Source organism: Terrapene carolina, unplaced genomic scaffold (genome assembly GCF_002925995.2).
Source record: "Terrapene carolina triunguis isolate 2854851 unplaced genomic scaffold, T_m_triunguis-2.0 Scaffold179, whole genome shotgun sequence".
Taxonomy (NCBI): domain Eukaryota; kingdom Metazoa; phylum Chordata; order Testudines; family Emydidae; genus Terrapene; species Terrapene triunguis.
Window position 1 is genome coordinate 124020 of NW_020664530.1, and position 20884 is coordinate 144903.

General features: G+C 40.8%; 1 protein-coding gene across 2 annotated transcripts in view; it reads right to left on the reverse strand.

Annotated features, from left to right (window-relative positions):
* The window catches only part of LOC112112029 (amphiphysin-like), a 185809-nt gene that overhangs the window by 91269 nt on the left and 73656 nt on the right, over window positions 1-20884 (reverse strand). For both annotated transcript variants that reach the window (XM_026654043.1, XM_026654042.1), the window contains exon 2: window positions 11793-11873. In XM_026654043.1, the coding sequence (XP_026509828.1) occupies window positions 11793-11873 (81 nt within the window). The remainder of the gene's footprint in view (window positions 1-11792; window positions 11874-20884) is intronic.

Here is a 20884-nt window from a genome sequence, read left to right on the forward strand (position 1 = left end):
AGCTTATGAAACTGTTACAAAGCATCATTGGTTCACACTTTCTCTGATCAAGAAAGATTGGGACATGATTTTCTTAATCATTTCATTTACAAGACGCAGCTACAATGCAATTTATGTAGCGAGGCTGAAATATCACGTACTTGATATCTGAAAGAAATAAATCACCTGAACTTAATGAGAGTCAAGAGCATTGTCTACCACCTGATTGCCACAGGTGCAGATTACTTGTTAAACTGTGAGGCAGAATTACAAAAGGGTTAATCATTTATGTAACCCTAAGCCTAACAGAATGTTGTCATTTTATAACTAAATGTGTCTGGTACAACAGTTCAAATTAAAGCATTTCCTTTATCAGTCGGCTGACATGCTTTATTGAAATATGCAGTTATTAGTCTTAGCAAAAAAAACTAGGCTGTCATCAAGAGCTCTAATTTGCATACATTTTAGATGGGGACTGACATTCTTTAGAGACATCAAAGTACGAATTTAAAGAACTGTTAACAGCAGGAAAAGCTTGAAAAATATGAAGGACCAAATCCTACCCATTGGTATGCCCGGTAACTCAATGGGAGGTATATGTGCACATCAAATGGCAAAAATTTACACCAACCCTGTTTTTAACATCATTTTCTATCTCTATCTATCTAGGCTTGTGTATGGTTCCCATCACTGTGGTATCTGACTGCCTCCCCAAATTAGAAAGTGCACTCAACGATATATTCTTCTGTTTTTCTCTTTTTCCACCAGCCAGCAGAGACTGGGATTCTTTTATTTTTCTTTGGTGATGTTACTGTGAGAAGTCTAGGTTGAAAGAGGTAGGTTTTGAATGATAGAATCAGAGAGTTTAAGGCCAAAAGGGACCACCAGATGATCCAGTATGATCTCCTGCGTATCACAGACCTCCAACACCACCCAGCATCTGCACACTGAACCCATCAACTGAAATAGAGCATTGGGAGATGAAGCTATTGTGTGCCATAAGCACACCAATGCCCAAGCCCCACAATGGCAGGCAAATGATTAAGCGAGAGATATCCAACTGATCCTGGCAAGCAACCTGCGCCCCAGGCTGGAGACAAAGGAGAAAACCTGGCAAAGTCACTGCCAATCTGACATAGGGGAAAATTCCTTCCTGATCCCACATATGGCAATCAGTTAGACCCTGAGCATGTGATCAAGAACTAGCCAGAGTGCCAACTCACCCTGTCCAGTGTCCCATCTCCAGTTTGGCCATTTCTGATGCTTCAGAGGAAGACAAAAAAAACAACAACCCAAAACAGAACCCACAACAACAACAACAACAGAATATTCTGGGGGGAGGGGGGGGAAGTATAAGATTTTAGAAACATAAGATATAAACTGGAAGGGACCTTCCAGGGCTGTTGAGCTCAGCCCTCCCTCCCCACAGGCAACCCCATCATACAATCATAAATTTGTCAAGCTCTCTCTTAAAACTAATTACGTTGTTTGCCCCCACAACTCCTACTAGGAGGCTGTTCCAGAACCTCACTCCTCTGATGACTGGAAACCTTCCTTTATTTGTGGTCAGTTTGTATCCATTTGCTCTTGTGCCAACATCATCTTTTAGCTTAAATAGCTCTTCTTCCTCCTTGGTATTTACCCCCCGATGTATACACAGAGATCAATCATAGCCCCACTCAGCCTTGATTTTACTAGGCTAAATAAAATGAACTCTTTTAGTCTCCTCTCATAAAATAGGCTCTCCATTCCCCTGATAATCCTAGTAGATCTTCTTTGTATACCTGTTCCACTTTGAATTTCTTGAACATGGGTGAACAGAATTGTATACAGTATACCAAATGAGATCTTACCAGTACCTCGTTCAATGGCATTAATACTTCTCTATCTGAACTGGAAATACCTCACACAATCCATCCCAGGATCACATTTGCCTTTTTGGTAATCACATCATATTAGTGAGTCACAGCGATCCTGTGATTAACCAACATACCCAGGTCTCTTTCCTCTGTTGCTTTTATATGAATGGGAAAAGTGTGGTGCTTTACAGTGTAACAGTCTGTGATTAGTGTAATGAAAGAAGTGGCAAACTCAGGCATCTAGAGGATGGGATGAGCTGATACAGAGAGAGCTTTTGTTCAAACACAAATATCTGGGATAATTAACCAAAGTTAAATAAATAAGTAAATAAATAAATAAATAAAAAGCACCTCCTCTTGACAATGTAGAAAAGGCACAAATGCACTAGTACATCTTAGATTATGAAACAGGTTTTCCTTGATTTGTCCTGATAGAAGTTAACCACAGAAGTCAATTTTTTCACATCTTATGTTTACTGCTTACCATATACTGTTCCATTCAGGATATTCTACTCATGGTATTTTTTGGTCTCTAACGTCTATATCTTTTTCCTGTTTTCTAATGGAGATAACTAGAGGTCTGAGCCTGCATTATTTATATACCTCAATCTGACACTGGAGTCAAAGAAAATGTTGGGTATGTGAGGAGGATCAGACTCTGAAGTGTGTACCTGAATATAATCTATATCTACATGCAGTGCTATATAGATCTATACTTTCTATAACTGTACTTTGCCTTTGTCTGTATCTATACTTATACCCTACCTATATCTGTACCTATCTGCATTTATGATCTATATCTAAATGCTGTGTGTTAGTGGGCTTCTTAACAAATGTACTTTTTATGCTCATTTGCTTTAATATTTTTTTAAAAAATTAAGGAGTAATTGGCCCATGTTGGGAGGCAGTGTTAAAACATTCCATATCCACCAGGATAGATCTGCTGGACTGCATCCCCTCCATTTGTCAAAGCCCAGATGTTGATTAAGTCTTGTGTCTCAGTGGGCAGATACTTGAAGTGTTCCTGAAGTAACATACAACAGTATGTTTGATAAACACTGAATGATAATTTGACTTATAAAAAAAAAATCACAGCTAGGTTTTGTCTTAGAGAAAGCAACTAACAAACAGTCATTAAAAAAGGCTGAGATATAACAGGTAAACACATCCAAGAAGTGTTAAGATGCAATCTAAACTAACCCTAATTTGATTAAGCTTTCCATTTTAGATTTTGTAGAAGTGAACATCTAAAAAGCCCCACCCAAACCCAACCAACTACAGTCTCATGTGAATTGTGGAATTCATTAGAGAGTAGACAGGTATCTCCTGAAAAAATAAACCTATGAAAGTACAGATTCTCCACTTTCCTGAGATCATGCCTAGTTGGAAACTAGTGAGACTGATATGGGATTTAATGGTACACTAGGTCACCTAGTAGTCCTGGTGAAATGCGCAAACAGGGTGTATGTTTTTGAGCTTTCATAGCTCATCAGTGTGCCCATCATGATCATGCATACATTATAGGACAAAATGATTCCCAGTGGCGAGCAGGAATGCATTCCTCCTCCTTCCCTGATGACTTGCAGTGTTTATTCCCATCCTCATTGGACTTAGCGGTCAGCATGCATCTCAGCTGTGCCACAGGCTTGCTCCAGGGAAGGTGTCTGTTAGCTGAACAGGCTCTGGATGTAATGTTCACATGAATGCAGGGGACTTTCACTGATCACCAGTTTTGAGATTAGGGAAAAATATTCCCCACTGGAGATTAGATATTCTTTGGAGAGTCTAACTTTCTGCAGAGTATCCACTGGGAATCACTTTTCGCATCAACTCTGTTTTAGGAAAGAAGGCTCCCTGAAGGGAGATCTGTATTAACAGACAGAGATATGGGAACCCACGTGTAAATTACATATTTTTCTCACAAAATACTAAGTGTCAGGAGTTCTCTGCAGTTTTATGCTGAGATTTTCAAAACTGTAAGGGAATAATACCAGTTAATGGGAATTAGACTTCTAAATCACTCAGGCAGCTTTGAAAAATCTTGTTTATTGACTGGTCCCTTTTTCCATCCCCAGCCCAAGCACAGGAGTGAGTGTGAAATGGGCTCTACACTCAATATGATGCAGTACAGATTTAAGATCTATATGTGGGGCACCCAGGCATTCCCACAAAAAAAAGGCTGCTGGAGAATTTCAGTTCAGATTAATTCCACGTGACTAGAGTACATGTTGGTGCCCTCCTTCGCCTTCATACTTCATTTAGTCTCTGACTGGTATTGAGAAAAGGGCCACAAGGACCCTTAGTTAGCTACCAAGTGATAGTTTGTTACTGTTCATTCTCTTAATAAAAATTGTGGGCTAAGAACCAGATTCATAGCTGGTGTAAATCAGTGTAGCTACATTGCTTTTTCATCAGATGAGGATCGGGCCCTAATACTTTCACCAAATGATTTGTTTGAGTGCATTTTCCTACCACAGGGTGGCAGCAACAACAAATGGTAGCATAAAGCACGTGAATGGAAACTTGGAGCTAGATCCTCTGCTGATGTAAATCATCGTAGCTCCAGTGTAGTCAATGGAACAACACTGAGTTACACTAACTGAGGATCTAACATTCCCCCCTACACACACCCCAGCCCCCAAGCCCAAAGAATAGACCAACTAGGGAGCTTTCAGGAATCCCATAATATATATACCAGGCAAGAACAGCAACTGCCCCAACCTGTCCCTCATGTGTATAATGTGAATTCTGTAAATCAACTAAAGAAGCAAGCTTTGCTCACTGAAGAAAAGCCTCTTTATTTTCTCATAATTTCATAAACCAGCAACCGGAACACTGGACATTCTACTTAATTTTCATCCTGGCAACATTTTATTTTCTAACAGTGAGTGGTGGATAGGCTATATTTTATTTATAGCTTAATGAAATACCTGTAACTTCTGTGATGGAAAACAAAAAGCAAATGGTCTCACATACTGATGGAGCAACTGAGCAATTAAAGATAAAGATGCACAGGAGACATTAAACAGAATATTGATCTGTTATGAATTATAATGCTGGCATTATTCTGATTAGAATACACATAGCGACAAGGGAATCGCTGTTTAACTTTGCATAATACTAGTCAGCAAGTAATAAATTCTTTCCATGAGACTGGGATCAGAAAATAAAAATAAAGTGCAAGATGCTCTTGCTTGAACAATAGAGCAGAGAGAAAATTTTGTTTATTAGTACAAACTTCCACTAGAATCAGTGATATTTTTGCCTGAGAGAGGAACACGCAAGATTTGACACTTCTTATTTTTACTTTAGGCTTGATTAAAAGGCAAGGCATGTTCACAGTTAGCTTGTGCAGAAAGGAAGAAATAAAGCTTCAGGAATTGCTCTCTTTTAGTATACAGAAAATGTCTGTGTTCTATATGAACCTATTCACGGTACATGAGTTCTGTTTAATAGTGACAACTTCCTTGTGAGATGGGCAGTTTTCTTGTTTGCAAATCAAAAGAAAGATAAGATATGAATATGTTTTATGTATTGTTTAAAATCCAAATCTCGTTGTTCTGTGCTAAGAGATCCTGGTTCAGTTCTGGTATCTGGCTTCTTCTGATTCACAGGACTTGGAAACTATGTAAAGGCAGCCTCCTCTGTGCCTGCAAAAAATGAACTGACTCATGTTAGCCTGTAGTGATTCATCTGGCCAATTCAACAGCTGGTTTGATAAGCCCCAAAGAGGCTTCTATTCTGTAGTCCTCAGCCAAGAGGTGGATGATGGTGGGTAAACCTGAAGAAATTCTCAGGGATCCTAAATCAGATGAAATTCCTCCATGGGGGGGGGGGGGAAAAGCTCAGTTCAAAGTGCCTCCAGACAGCCCATACAGTTGACTTTTTTGTTCAGCGACAGCTTTGTTTCATCAAGGTGCATAGGAGGTGACTAAAATTAAGCATGTGGTGATACTCACGTGGTTAAGTATCTTGCTGACTCTGAACCTGAAGAAGAACTCTGTGTAGCTCAAAAGCTTGTCTCTCTCACCAACAGAAGCTGTTCCAATAAAAAGATATTACCTCACCCACCTTGTCTCTCTAATGTCTTGGGACTGACAGAGCTACAACAACACTGCATACAAGAAATGGCATTGGCTAAAGATTGGATGACCCATATGTAGATTTTCATGAATGTATGTATCGATGGCAATGAGGCTGCCTAGCAGATTTCAATACAGGGGAGACAACTTCCTTTCCTGAGTTTGTCAGTGCTCCAAAGGACTGACTTTGATGCTTAATGAAAGGAAGATTATTTCTTCCATCTATTTTGGGAATGAATGCTGTGACAGTTGTGAGAACTGCTTCTCCGAGTTAAAACTAGTATACTGGAAGTCTTCTCTGAGGAGACCCAACTTCAAAAACTCATCTGATTGGAAATAGTAGCTATTGGGATACCTATTGTAACGGGTAGAAAGTATAGTGACATCTCCAGCAGGGGTCTGGGTAGTGCTGTATGGAGCAGAATGAGGTCCCACGGCAGTTTTCTGTGAGCTTGTGAAAAAGGGTTGTTGCCCCAAGGAAACATTTAACGTTGGGATTCCTTTTCTTGAGCATACTGATAACAGAGACTTGGCCTTTTTGCTTGGATATTCTTATACAACCACATTAAAGTCCTCCTGGTGGAACTCAAGGCTATGTTTCATTTGTTTGCCACGGTAGCTAGATAATGGACTTTGTGCCAACCAACAGAGTAAATTATAATTTTTTTTACTTCCTTTTATAATTTTACTTCCTTTTATAATTTTTTTTACTTCCTTTTTGGGTCTAGGAGAGTGAAATCACTTCATCCAAGTATTCATTTTGAACCTGTCTGGTCCAGGATCAAGAACAGTTTTTTGCAACCATAGACCTCTTCCATGAGACAGAGATTTCAAAAAGTCCAGTGCTAGGTTCTTCAGCCAGAAAGGCAAACAGTACATCGCTGTTCTCTCTTTCCTACTTTTATACTGTCCTGGGGAGCAGGGAAAAAGGTGGGGAGGCACAAAGCAAAGACATTGCCTAGTCTTGTGAGAGGTCATTCACTACGCAGGTCCTGACGGGGCACTTTACAGCTGTTTCCAGTTGCAAAAAGATGAATCACCAGTTGATTAAATTGACTTACAATGAGTGAGGATACTTCTGGCTGCAGGTTCCACTCTGCTTAATCCAATCCTTAGTCATGTAAGGATTGGTGTTCATGTCCTCCTTTATTGGCAGTGCATACAAAGATAGGAAACTGCTCTGCCCAGGATAGACGTTGATTTTCTCTCTAGGATAGGGCTGATCATGTTCTTCCTCACTTATTTACAAAAATGTCATGACCAGAACAAGTCTGTTATCCATGGAAGGAGCAGTGCTCTGAGACCTCAGTGCATAGGCTGTGGAGCAATGGGGAGACACCACAGCCTGACCACTTTGATTGGGAATGGGGGAGCTGGTCCAAAATTGTCAGGTCATAATTCCACTCACTCAAAGTTTGAGGGGATGAGTGGATGGACTCATGTGCCTGGGGTCCAGGCTGCTGGTGGGGGGAAGTGGGGTTCCTGAGAGAGGTGGAGGGTCAGGCAGGGAATCTGTGCTGCCCCTTCTACTTTAAATAGTACTCTGTAGCTCCTACCTCAGGAATCACTATGTTCTAGCTGGTGGATGCTGTGCCCTGTCTCTGGTACCCATTTCCTGGATTGAAATGGGATCTAAATGCACCTTCCTCCATTATCCCCAGTTGGCCTCTGACCTAAAGATCGCTCTGCCTGGTTTGCTAATCAGTGAATCCCTTAAAAATATCTGATTCTCCACATTCACCAGTGGAGGGAGGGGAGAATTTACAATGGGACTGTGATCTCTGCCAATGGATGTGATAGGGTGAGATGTGGAAGGAATAACAAATAATACTGGACAGGTCTCCTATGCACTCTGGTTCACTGAAGCATGCCTGTGTCTGAGATCAGAATTCCCAATAGGCTCCAATAGTAATTGGATTTTTGTTTCTGTTTATGGCTTTTGTGGCCATTTTCAGTTAATATTAGTCTGAAATAAGACTTTGTACCAGATAGTATTCTTCCTCAGCCCAGCCCTTTGATTGACTTCCCTGGTACCATGTGTCTGTGTTTATTATGAATCCAACATATTCCAGAAACCATATGACTCTGTGGTTTGTTTCAACTCTCTCTGTACAGAGTTCTGATAAAAAATGATCCAGAAAGAGATAAAAGTAATTTTTCTTCTTCCTTAAGCCATTATTAACACTAACACAATCCTGGAAGAAACGTTAGCATTGCCAGCATGTGCAGGAGCTTAGGGTGTCATAACTGATCATAATTTTTTTTCCAGCGGGTGAGTTGGTCTGTTGCCACCTGAGAGTTTTCATGCTCACAAAGGGGACTGAGGTGATGTCTTCCTGGAACTGGCTACCTGTGAAGGGCCAGTGTATTGAGAAGGCCATTCTTTCAGTTAACCATCTTCCCTAGTTAGAAACACTTGGTCTTCGACCATCAGAGGAGATAGCCACATTTACTTTCAGTAGTTACACTAGCTTGAATTTGGACTCATGTGCACTGAGGAACATTCTGGCCTTATAAAATGTGGGCTAAGGGTTAGATGTAAATAAATGGTGGGCCAAGAAGAGATCCCTTGCTGTTCTTTCACATCTGGGTTGCTGCCCCTCTTCTCACTCCTTGGCTAGCTGCTTGGAGGAGATGGAAGCATGGAAACAAAGTGGGCATTGGAGAATGGTGCTGTGTCCAGTGCTGTGCATCCGTGGTTTATGGGGAAAATGGATGGGTAGGGCCATCAGAGGCGTGGCTGCTAATGTAGGCTATAAGAACCCAGGCACAATCTTCCATCTGGCTTCACTCCTCTAACACAGATAGAGGCGGGGGCGGAGGGACAGTGGCTTGCCCCTGGAGCCAGTTCTTTCCTGTTAGGGAAGGGGGGCGAGATGACCCTGCCTGGATAAGTAGGGGTATGGACTGCATTCTGCCCACAGAACTCATCAAGCTCCCCCAATGAGACAGTTGATAAGGGAGGGAGAAAGTGAAACAGACCTTTCTTTTATCCTCTGGCATTTCTCAATTTAGCTCACTCGCTGAAGCCTGCAGGGGCACCAGTGGCTGCAAATACCTTAGAAGGGGAAGCAAAGCTGAAGGGACAATTTCCCCAGAACTCAAATGCAGCCCTAGGGCACAGCTGGGAATCAGATGGATGCATTATTGAGCCAAGTTGCTAGTCAGAGATTTTAAGTGAAGTTTGGAATTTCCCTTAAAATGTTCTCTGACAGGGAGGTTTGGTTGAGTTGCTTTGAAAGCTGAAAAATGCTACATTCATCAGAACGGGTATAAATTCAGATGCACAATGATAATATTTTATATCGGAACTTTGTCAACTATTTCACTGTTGATCAAAGCAAGGACAAACCAAGAGGAGGCATATTATGAAGACCTATGCAAATAGACAGGCTTTTGTTTTTCCATAATCAAGCACTAGGAACCAAGCAGAGCCTATGGGTACATCTGAACCCCACTGAGGGAGAATGAAGCCCAAGGAGCCCAATCGAGCTCAGAGAGCATGCATGATCAGATTTTAAACATCTGCACTATCTACTCAAAATGGTGTCAATTTGGAACATCATGTGGGCAGGGCTTATTTTGTAGGTGGAGTTTAGAAGAGGAACGCTAGTCCTTTCCACCTCAGTTCAACCCCTTGCACTACGTCATGGTTATGTCCTGATTTAGTGCTATCTAGAGTCTGCTGTGCCCATGACTGCTCATTATTTACTGTCTGTCCACCAAAGACTGAGAAGATAAATAAAATTAGCATCATCAGCCTTGTTTGCCCATAGCAAGACTTCCAGCGGGAAAATACCACTACAGCAAATTCTTCAAAAACAAATTATTTTGAGACAAAATTTTGCTGAAATAGGCGATTCCCCCCCTCCCCCGCCCTGTCATCTTCCTTCTTATTTCTCCTTCTATTACTAGAGTTATTTGGCTAAAAATTACATCTTACAGGAACTTTGTTTCTTAACAGGGCCTCATTCCTCCCACCTTTGCTCCAACTAAAGAGAAAATGTATACCTCTTTTTTTGACATCACAATTAGTTGCCATGCAAATGGCAGTGACATTACCAAGAAATGATTATGCTCCCCACTCGACAATAAGCAGCTGCAGAAGAGGAAGTAGAAAAATGTCCCATGTTAATGTAAATGTCCCTGTTAAAAATACAAGATCCTTGCATGGCCCAACAGCTCCCAACACTGCTCTCTGCTTTGGGCCCAGTGGCTCATGATACCTCGATCTCCCTCTAGGTCTCAGGAAGGTGAGTGAAGAACCACCCTCCCAGAACAGTGACTGCTACTGCCTCCCTTCCCTTGAATGGAGGGATGGAGAAGTGAAGGTCCACCTGGCCAAGCAATTCCTGAAGCCTCCATTGCTCCTGGGCCTCAGGGAGAGGGGAGTGCAAATACTTTACTTCAGTGGCTCTCTGCACCCCTCCATTAATTGCAAGGACACTGAGCAGGAGCCCAGCTGCGGCTGGCCAGTCTGGAGCAAGTGAGGTAGGGGAGGAATGAGCAGTGTCTGTATGGGATACACACCAATGAGTGGCATGGGGAGGGACTGATTCAGGGTGGGAATCACAAACACTGACAGTCTCATGCTCCCAAAGCCAATTCTCACATGCCATACTAAAACGTGGAGGACCAACCCTGACGCTCCCCCAGTCCTAGTTACATCTCCCATGAGTGAGGTTCTGGGCTGTAAGAGAGCGTATGAACAACCAGAGGTGATGGAGATACAAGTCAGTCCCTAACGGCTTCTCGTTTAATGTGGCCATTTCACCATGTTAGCTCTTTTCTAATGGGGTTGTTTTTATAGAAAACATCTTGATACAGATGAACTTTTTTAAAAATAAATTTGTTATTTTCACTTACATGTGAAACATTTTAGATGAATAAAACAGATCTTTTGTATCCCCGAGTACATTCAACAACAGATAGAGAAATATAACTTCTTGGGCCTGAACTATTTGAGTGTCTTTACATGTGAGCTAAACCGCACGCAAAGGAAAGAACAGAAAGACTATGATTAAACCTCTGGAGACCTGGATTCATATTTATCTTATATAACAAATGAAATAATCTTGGTAGAATTCATCTAATTCTTAGTGGGTATTAATTCACACTAGAAAGCTGCCATGGAATTCAGTATAATTAGTCACCTCTGATCAGTACAGCAAGGAGTAATGGATGTTAGAATTTAGAATACATTGTAAGCAGAGTAGATAATAAGGTCTTTGGGACAGAGAGTAGGTACATCATATGTGTACCTACAGCACCTAGCACAATGAAGCCCCAATCTTGATTGGCTGCCTGGGCACTGTTGTGAAATTAATATTTACAATAATAATTATTATTAATAATAATACATCAATAAGACAGTGCAGGAAGAATACACATTACAGTCTATACACACTATAACGTTCATGTTCAACTTCAGACTGTGGCAACTACTAAGTCTAATACAGCCAAGAAAACAAGCAAAGAAATCACACAAATATGCCTCCCCTTTGTAAAATACAACTACAGTTTTGCATTTGCAGTATTAATTTGGGTCAGATTCTATTCTCAGTTACACTGTTGTACATCCACAGTCACTCCAGTGAGTTACATGACACTGTGTTCAAGAGAGTGCCTCCAGCTTCAGAATGGTGTTGCATGAAATCAGAACCTGGCCCTTTATTACAAATGTTGGGCCCAATCCTGCAGTCACTTTGCAAGCAAAACTTGAAGAGAGTTTTGTTTACAGGAAGACTGCTGGATGAAATCCTTGAGCTGTAAATCTTCATACAATGTGTCTGACCTGTTGCCCAAAAGCATGTTCATCACAATCAATACACCCCAATTTTTTTGTGATATACAAACCAAACAAGTAACTGACCTCTTGTCGTTTGAAGTTTTGAACATATTCTTCAAACTGTTCATCTTTTGTTTCATCAGCTTTCCCTAGCTTTTGAAGTACCTAAATTGGAAAGAAGAAAAAAAAAAGAATTGCATTATGTCTAGTAAGGAGAATATTTAGAGTCACAATAGAACAATATCATGACTTTAACCACCTCTGTTCTCACCAGAGCTGCTGTTGTTTTAATGGCATTTTACTTTTTAGCTGTGGTATGCACTATAATGTATAATTTGTCTCCAAAGTACATACATGATACTACTACCTTTGCAAAAAATAAAGGAAGATTATAGACACAAAACTCTACAACATTGTGTGTGGGGGGGGGGAGGAAGAATGTGTGGAGTGCTTGCTCCCTTTTTATGAAGCAATACATATTTCTGACACTGAAATAACCCAAGGGTTCAAAGAAAGAAAGAGAGATTTTCTGGAACCATCAGCTTCAGTCTGAGGGCTGGTCTATACTTAGCCGCTAGTTCGGCGGCTGGAAATCGAACTTCCGGGTTCAATTTATCGCGTCTGGTCTGGACGCGATAAATCGAACCAAGAAGTGCTCGCCGTCGACTGCGGTACTCCAGCTCAACGAGAGGAGTACCGCGGAGTCGACGGGGGAGCCTGCCTGCTGCGTGTGGACCGCGTCTGAACCGCGGTAAGTTCGAAGTAAGGTATGTCGACTTCAGCTACGTTATTCACGTAGCTGAAGTTGCGTACCTTACTTCGACTTGGGGGGTTAGTGTAGACCAGACCTGAGTGTGATGGAGCAAAGATAAAAATTCATAGACCCCTTCTACATCTTATGGCATTCTGTGTTATGCTATTAACATGATCCTGATTTGTATGGCTTTTAACAAGAAATACAGAGTGAAAAACTGAAAATCACAAATAATTATTATTTTAAACTTGTATTAGAATTGGTATTTAGTCCTCCCATTCATTCAAAAGTACTTATTATGAGTATTATATATAATTGATTTGTAGCAGGGCTAGTCATGTGATAATATTTTGGAAAACCATGCAATCCTGCTATACTTTTTATCTGTTTGACTACCTACATGCACTCTATCATTAAAATCCCTCTCCTCAGCACTTATTTTAATATTCCAAACAAAAGTTTAATTCTTTCACCAAAAAGGTGGAATTTCTCCACAATTTATGTATACACACACCCCCCACACACAAGGGGTGAAATCCTGGCACCATTGAAACTAATGGTAAAACTGTATTGACTTCAGTGAAGCCAAGATTTTACCTGATGTGTGTAGCTGTTGGCCCTGCCACTAAAAATCTTCCAGAGTTTCCTATATCAGAGGACAAGAACAAATGGCAGGGACAGGGCAGAAATATAAACAATTAATTAGCAACATCTCCTAGTCTGCAGAAAACAAGTACTTTATGCACCTGATCCACTCATTATCTTCTCTCTAATTTCCACTAATTATGCCTTGGACTGGTTAGAGGCCACAAAAACTGGGCAAGTAAAGGAGAACAGAAGTGCAGCATGGCTGGTAATGATGATAAAGGTGAATGCAATGTATGACAGATATGACAATACCCTGCAATTTCCTGACAAACCTTAAACTTAATTCAAAAAGTATTTTAGGAGTTCACTGTATTAAAAATGCAAATGTTCATGTACTATCGAGGGATTGTATGTATTTCCATGGGGGCGGGGGAACACAGTACCCCAGGAACTAAGTGGAGGCTGGTCAGGTAAATGATTTAGGCGGGTGGTTAGGCAAATTCACTCAGAGAACCTCCAGAGAGTTACGACCACCTGAAGAGAAGCTCACCTATACTGGTTCAAACTGGATTTTCTGGCACCAACAGACAAAGAAAGGATTTTTGGTTAAATAGCCGGACTTAAAAGTGACTCGGGGCCTTCCTTCTGATCCAACAAACAGACAGGACCTCTTGAGGGTGTATCCCGCAATCCTTAGGGAAGGACTTTCGAATACTGAGACCCCCATAAGGCTGATAGTGCTTGTTCTGAGCTGAACCTGTGATGAACTTGTGACCACAGGAGAACCCCTAGGTAGGGTTTGAAGGACTGTTCACTGGCCAGAGACCTTGTTGGAGTTGGGATGATCTATGGTAAGCTTATTAGCATGCATGTAGGTTCTTCTATTGTGTTAGTGGGTTTTCTCTGAATGCTTTCATTTTAAGAATAAATGTGCTTGCTTATATAGAGCTGTGTGATAACCTAACTGTGGCAATCATGCTGTGTACCATCTCTGAGGAGAGAAGTGAAGCAGGCCTGCATAGGCAGTCTGTCTTTTGCTAGGGATATCACAGTATAGTCAGGGAACTGCGCAGCCTGCAAATACCCTTGGGATTGGTGGCCCAGGTCTCCACCCAAAAGAGGTGACAGCTGACGAGCCAGGGGCCTAGAGTAGATGCATTTATTGGACCACAGAGGGGGAAATACAGGTGCAGCCGCCCTGAACTGTGACACAATGATTATTATATCATCGCTAATGCACTGAAGGTAGTTTCTAACATATCCACTATAGGCAGATGCTGAAGAGATGGAAGTAGGGGGAAATAATTTTAAAAGCTAGTAGTTTACTGGTCTTAAGCACGTTTTAGATCTCTGTTAATCTCAATGGTATTTTTTAGCCTATTGTGACTGGTCACTGGGAGCATCAGCTTTCCTCACCAAACACTCACCAACTTCCTGTGCAGCACATCTTTATGCACGCTGACAGAAGAAAACTGAATCTTTGACAAAGATGGAGCAAATGAAGCCACTTGAATCAGGTCTAGAAGGGAACCTGATAAAAGCAGTCACATGCTAGCTACCAAAAGGTAATTATATAGCCCACACTACTGTAGTATCTGAGTGCCTCAATCTTGTAATGTATATATCCTCACCACACACCTGTGAGGAGGGGAATGGGAGAAGTATAATTATCTTAATTTTACAGATGGGGAGCTGAGGTATAGAAATGCTTAATGACTTGCCCAAAGTCACACAAAATCTGCAGCAGAACAAAGAATTAAAACTGGACCTCCTAAGTCCCATGCTAGAGCCCTCACCATTGGACCAACTATCAAATCTCTCTTTCTTCAGGATTACCATATTTTCCTGAAAACAAATGGTATTGCAGACAAATATGAGAGGGAGCATGGGAGACCCAGAAGTACCAGAGAGCTACATATTAGTGGGACCATGTATGGGATTGCAAAGTTAGGGGGGAAAATTCAAAAATTTTAATAATATCTTGATCTATGAAAGAATGTCACATGGGCAAGTCACGTTTTCTATACAGCTCGGACTACTGACCAGAGTAATATATCCAAGTCATACGAACATGAAGTTAGCAGGTAGAATAATTAGAGACTCAGTTACTTGTGGTATGAGTAATAACCAAGTGAAAGCAAGGTTATTGCAGGAAATTGACTTGCCTTTATAAAGAAAAGTGGGTATTTGCTTTAGACTGTGTTTACCAAATGAAAGGTTAACAGTGAAAAAAATGAAGTGCGTCCAATAAAAAATGTATAGCAAGGACATAATGTTTAAAAAATGGGAATAAAAGATTCGTTTGCAATAAATACAGGAAGCAATCATGAGTGTACTGTCATCCAAGGCATAGGAGCAACCATTTTCTAATTGTGTTGCTCAGCTCCAAGCACAAATTTCAACGAAATACAAAAGCAAAATACTTTCATGAACATACAGCATTGATGGTGAAAATGATGATATTCCAGAAACAGGAGTCTTTAAGTTGAGTCTCTTTGTACATTTACAAAACAAAGCAAGAGTCTAAAACAGATTGGTTTGTGACACCGGTAATAAATGAGCAAAAAGTGAATTTAAAAAAAGATACTAGAGCTTGCAATGTAATCGCAGGAAAAGTGTACAAAATAATCAGTGAGTACCCAATTTTATAAGGGGCACAAAAGGCGCAAAAGCAAAACCACACAGGTATGTCACATAAGGACAGATACCACTTAATAGAGTTTGGAACAGCGGAAAAGGAAGTCCCAGGTCTGCTCAGGTTAACAGCAATTTGCACATGCAGATGACCAAATAGGAATATAACTTGTAAAAACAAGGATGCAAAAGAAATTATTAAAATATTTGATGAGATGTTTAATGGACTAAGTTCAGGCTATAGCTCACTAATAGGGCTGTCAAGTGATTAAAAAAGTAATCGTTATTACACTGTTAAACAATAGAATACATTTTTTAATTTTTTTTAATGTTGTCTATATTTTCAAATATATTTATTTCAATTACAATACAAAGTGTACAGTGCTCACTTTATATTTATTTTGTATTTAAAATATTTGCACTCTAAAAAACAAAAGAAATAGTATTTTTCAATTCACCTAATACAAGTACTGTAGTTCAATCTCTTTATCATGAAAGTTGAACTTACAAATGTAGAATTATGTAAAAAAAAACACCTGCATTCAAAAATAAAACAATGTAAAACTGTAGCGCCTACAAGTCCACTCAGTCCGACTTCTTGTTCAGCCAATCACTCAGACAAACAAGTTTGTTTACATTTGCAGGAGATGATGCTGTCCACTTCTTGTTTACAAGATCACCTGAAAGTGAGAACAGGCGTTCACATGGCACTATTGTAGCCGGCGTCACAAGATATTTACATGCCAGATGCGCTAAAGATTCATATGTCCCTTCATGTTTCAACCACCATTTCAGAGGACATGCATCCATGCTGATAACAGGTTCTGCTCAGTAATGATCCACAGTAGTGCAGAACGACTAATAGTACGATGTTCATTTTCATCATCTGAGTCAGATGCCACCAGCAGAAGATTGATTTTCTTTTTTTGGTGGTTCGGATTCTGTAGTTTCTGCATCAGAGTGTTGCTCTTTTAAGACTTCTGAAAGCATGCTCCACACCTCGTCCCTCTCAGATTTTGGAAGGCACTTCAGATTATTAAACCTTGGATCGAGTGCTGTAGAAATCTCACATTGGTACCTTCTTTGCGTTTTTCAAAACTGCAGTGAAAATGTTCTTAAAATGAACAACATGTGCTGGGTCATCATCCGAGACTGCTATAACATGAAATATATGGGGGAATGCAGGTAAAACAGAGCAGGGGACATACAATTCTCCCCCAAGCAGTTCAGTCAAAAATTTAATTATAGCATTATTTTTTTAATGAGCGTCATCAGCATGGAAACATATCCCCTGGAATGGTGGCTGAAGCATGAAGGGGCATCCGATTGTTTAGTATATCTGACACGTAAATACCTTGCAATGCTGGCTACAAAAGTGCCATGCAAATGCCTGTTTTCACTTTCTGGTGACATTGTAAATAAGAAGAATACAGCATTATCTCCTGTAAATGTAAACAAACTTGTTTCTCTTAGCAATTGGCTGAACAAGAAGTAGGATCGAGTGGACTTGTAGGCTCTAAAGTCTTACCTGTTTTGTTTTTTGAGTGCAATTATGTAACAAACAAAAAACACTACACTTGTAAGTTGCACTTTCACAATAAACAGATTGCACTACAGTACTTCTAGAAGGTGAATTGAAAAATATTATTTCTTTTATCATTTTTACAGTGCAAATATGTGTAATCAAAAATAAAGTGAGCACTATACACTGTATTCTGTATTGTCACTGAAATCAATACATTTGAAATTGTAGAAAAACATGCAAAAATATTTAATAAATTTCAATTGGTATTCTATTGTTTAACAGTACGAATAAAACTGTGATTAATCTTGATTAATTTTTTTGTCACAATTAATTTTTTGAGTTAATCACGTGAGTTAACTGCAAGTAATTTACAGCCCTACTCATTAATATAGAGATCAGCATGCCACATAAAGTCCCATTAGTACTCAGAATAAAGTAAAAACTAAATTTGATCAGATAGTAAAACTAGACGTTATTGAGTGAACAGACACCAGCTGATTGGATTAGGAGTATGGTCACCATAATAAAACTAAACAATTTAAGAATCTGTATAGACCCAAAAAAACAACAAGGAGTGAAGTGAGGTTTTTTACCCACGAAAGCTTATGCCCAAATAAATCTGTTAGTCTTTAAGGTGCCACCGGACTCCTTGTTGTTTTTGTGGATACAGATTAACACGGCCACCCCCGATACTTGATGTATAGACCCAATTTGAATAAGGTCATCAAATGAGAATGCGGTTGCTTGCAAACAGTTATAAAGAGGACACATCTAGTCTTCAAAATGAAAGATTATTTTCATTTTTGGATGCAAGCCAAGGGTTTTATCAGGTTTAACTCAATACAGTAATGTAAAATTCTGCATCTCCAAACACCCTTTTGGTAGATATATGATTGAGCAACTGCCCTTCTAGACTCCCCGAGCAACTGAGGTCTATGAAAGCCATGTGTGTTCCAGACCTTTGAGGATCCAGATTGGACAGAAATAACTGTTGATGACCTGCTGATTTGGGACAGCACAAGGAGCCTGCAGAATGTATGTGGAATGCAAAAGCAAGGGACCTCAAAATGCACAGGAACAAACTATAGATCAAACTGACTGAGATTAGCTCTGAAGAACACTTGATAACAGGATAGAATGACATTAGCATAAATGGCAAGATAAACATTTTTGAGAAGTAAAGAAAGTTGTCACAGAAGCACCAAAATTTAGAGCCCAAGATCTCAGTTGATGCAAACTCACATCGGTTGGGGGCTGCCCCAACATATTTCCAATAGCATACACTTACAAGCACTGACTAAAATACAAAAGAAATTCTGGAAATAGTTTTGGGTTGTGAGCAGTTTCATGAATATATTTATGGGCAGAAATTGGTCAAGGTCAAAACAGACCAAATGGAAGCCATTTTACAGAAACTAAAGTGAAAAGTATCACAAATACTGCAGAAAATAATCACAAAACTGTAAAAGTACTTGTTCAATGTGAAAAACAGGCTTGGAAAGGAGCTTCTTATAATGGACATGTTTTCAAGAATGCCTATTCCTTAGAAAAGCAAGGAACTGCAGGAGGAGGAGTTTGAAGTAAATATGATTGTGGTTCAGTTGTACCCATTGCCAAACTAATATGTCACAACTCAGAAGGGAAACACAAAACAGAGAATGACTCAACTTCACAACAGCCTAAGAGTAACTCTAAACCAGTGGTCGATCCTGGAGCCTCTGAAAGTCAATCATGATATTCGGCCGCTAAAAGACTGGTAGCACAGCGGGGCTAAGGCAGGCTCCTGGCTGTCCTGGCCCTGCGCCACTCCTGGAAGCAGCCAACACACCCCTGAGGCCCCAGGGGGGCGAGGGGTCTCTGCGCACTGCTCCTGCCTGCAAGCACCGCCCCCGCACCTCCCACTGGCTAGGAATGGGGAACTGCGGCCAATGGGAGCTGCGGGAGCAGTGCCTGCAGAGAGGGGCAGCATGCGGAGCCACGTTCCCCCTCCCCCACAAGGGGCTGCAGGGGCATGATGGCCGCTTCCGGGAGCGGCGTGGTGCCAGCCAAGGTAAATGCCACCCAGCAGGAGCCTGCACCCTTCCCGCACCCCAGACCTGAGCCTCCTCCTGGAGCCAGTATCCTGTACCCCCTCTTGCACCCCAACACTCTGCCCCACCCCGGAGCCCCCTCCTGCACCCAAACTCCCTCCCAGAGCTTGCATCCCTCACCCCCTTCTGCACTCAAACCCCCTCCCCCAGGCTCAGCCCGGAGCCCCCTCCCACACTCCGAAACCATTGGCCCCAGCCCAGAGCCTGCACACACACACCCTGCACCCAACCCCCTGCCCCAGTCTGATGAAAGTGAGTGAGGGTGGGGGAGGGTAAGTAATGGAGGAAGTGGGGATGGAGTGAGTGGGGCGCAGCCTCAGGGAAGGGGCGGGGTAGATTCTGGGTTGCACTTAAATTAAAAAACTGATCTTGTATGTAAAAAGGTTGGAGATGACTGCTCTGAACAGATGACCAACAGAACACCATGAAACATAGCTATTTGGGACTATGGAGATGAAATGTTTCATATGATTGGATTCTGCACAAAGGACCCAGTATCATAAAGCCACAAAGAATCAAGCTAGAAAATGCTATGCATAATTCACAGTGCCGAGAAAGGTATCGAGAAGCATCAGACTAAAGTCAAACGTGGCCAGGCATGAATGCTGCCTTGAAGACATTCTATCCAAGCATGAAATCTGCAAAAGAACCTGATCCAAAGACCACCATCTCTCATTCACTTCAATGGACATTGAATGAAACCCTAAACAGAGAAAATAGAATGCAAAAGAGCCACTGAAATGACAGGAAAATCCTGATTTCTGACAATTGACTTTGGGGCAACTACAACAGAACTATACATCAGTAAACTAGAACAAAAGAAATATTACAACAAGATTGTCACACAGTTATCCCTACTGAAAAGGGGAGCAGGACAAGGCAGTTTGTGAAGTGCTTTGGTGAACCATGTTACGATATCTAGATGTATGATATATCTATATATATAGTGCAACAAGACACTTATTTCAATTGTCTGCTTTTCTGTTTGGCAAATTTCAGAAAAATGTCATGTTTTGACATGATGATTCCAAGAACAATTTTTTCCAGGTCTGTTAGGTCTCCTGGCCCTGATTCCTTTCCAATAATGATGCCTCTACGTGAAAAGAAAGGGGAAAGAAAGGAAGATGTAAGTTTCCTGATTGTTTTGCCTTCATTTATATGTTAGGATTAAAAACAATTACACTACCATTACTCTACAGATTTAATAAAAAACAATCCCTTAGACATCTGCTTAAATTCTTCCTGCAATTGTTTATTCTGGGCCTTATGCAGTATAAAATATAAAAATAGGTATACTTCAAATTTCTGTAATAACGTCCACTGAAATATCTCAAAGTGTTTTAAAAACATTATTGAACTAAGCCTCACAGTACTTCAGTGTGGGGAGTATTATTGATTATAGATAGGGAAACAGACACAGAGAGATCAACAAGGCCAATATTTTCCAAATTAGGTACCAAAAGGAAATCAAGTCATTTATTTAAATGCCTACAATGAGGCACCATCATTTAAATTTTTTTGGTCTATTGGCTGGATCGCATAAGAGAGTATCAGCCTGCTATTACTTCCAGCTAATCAATTTAGC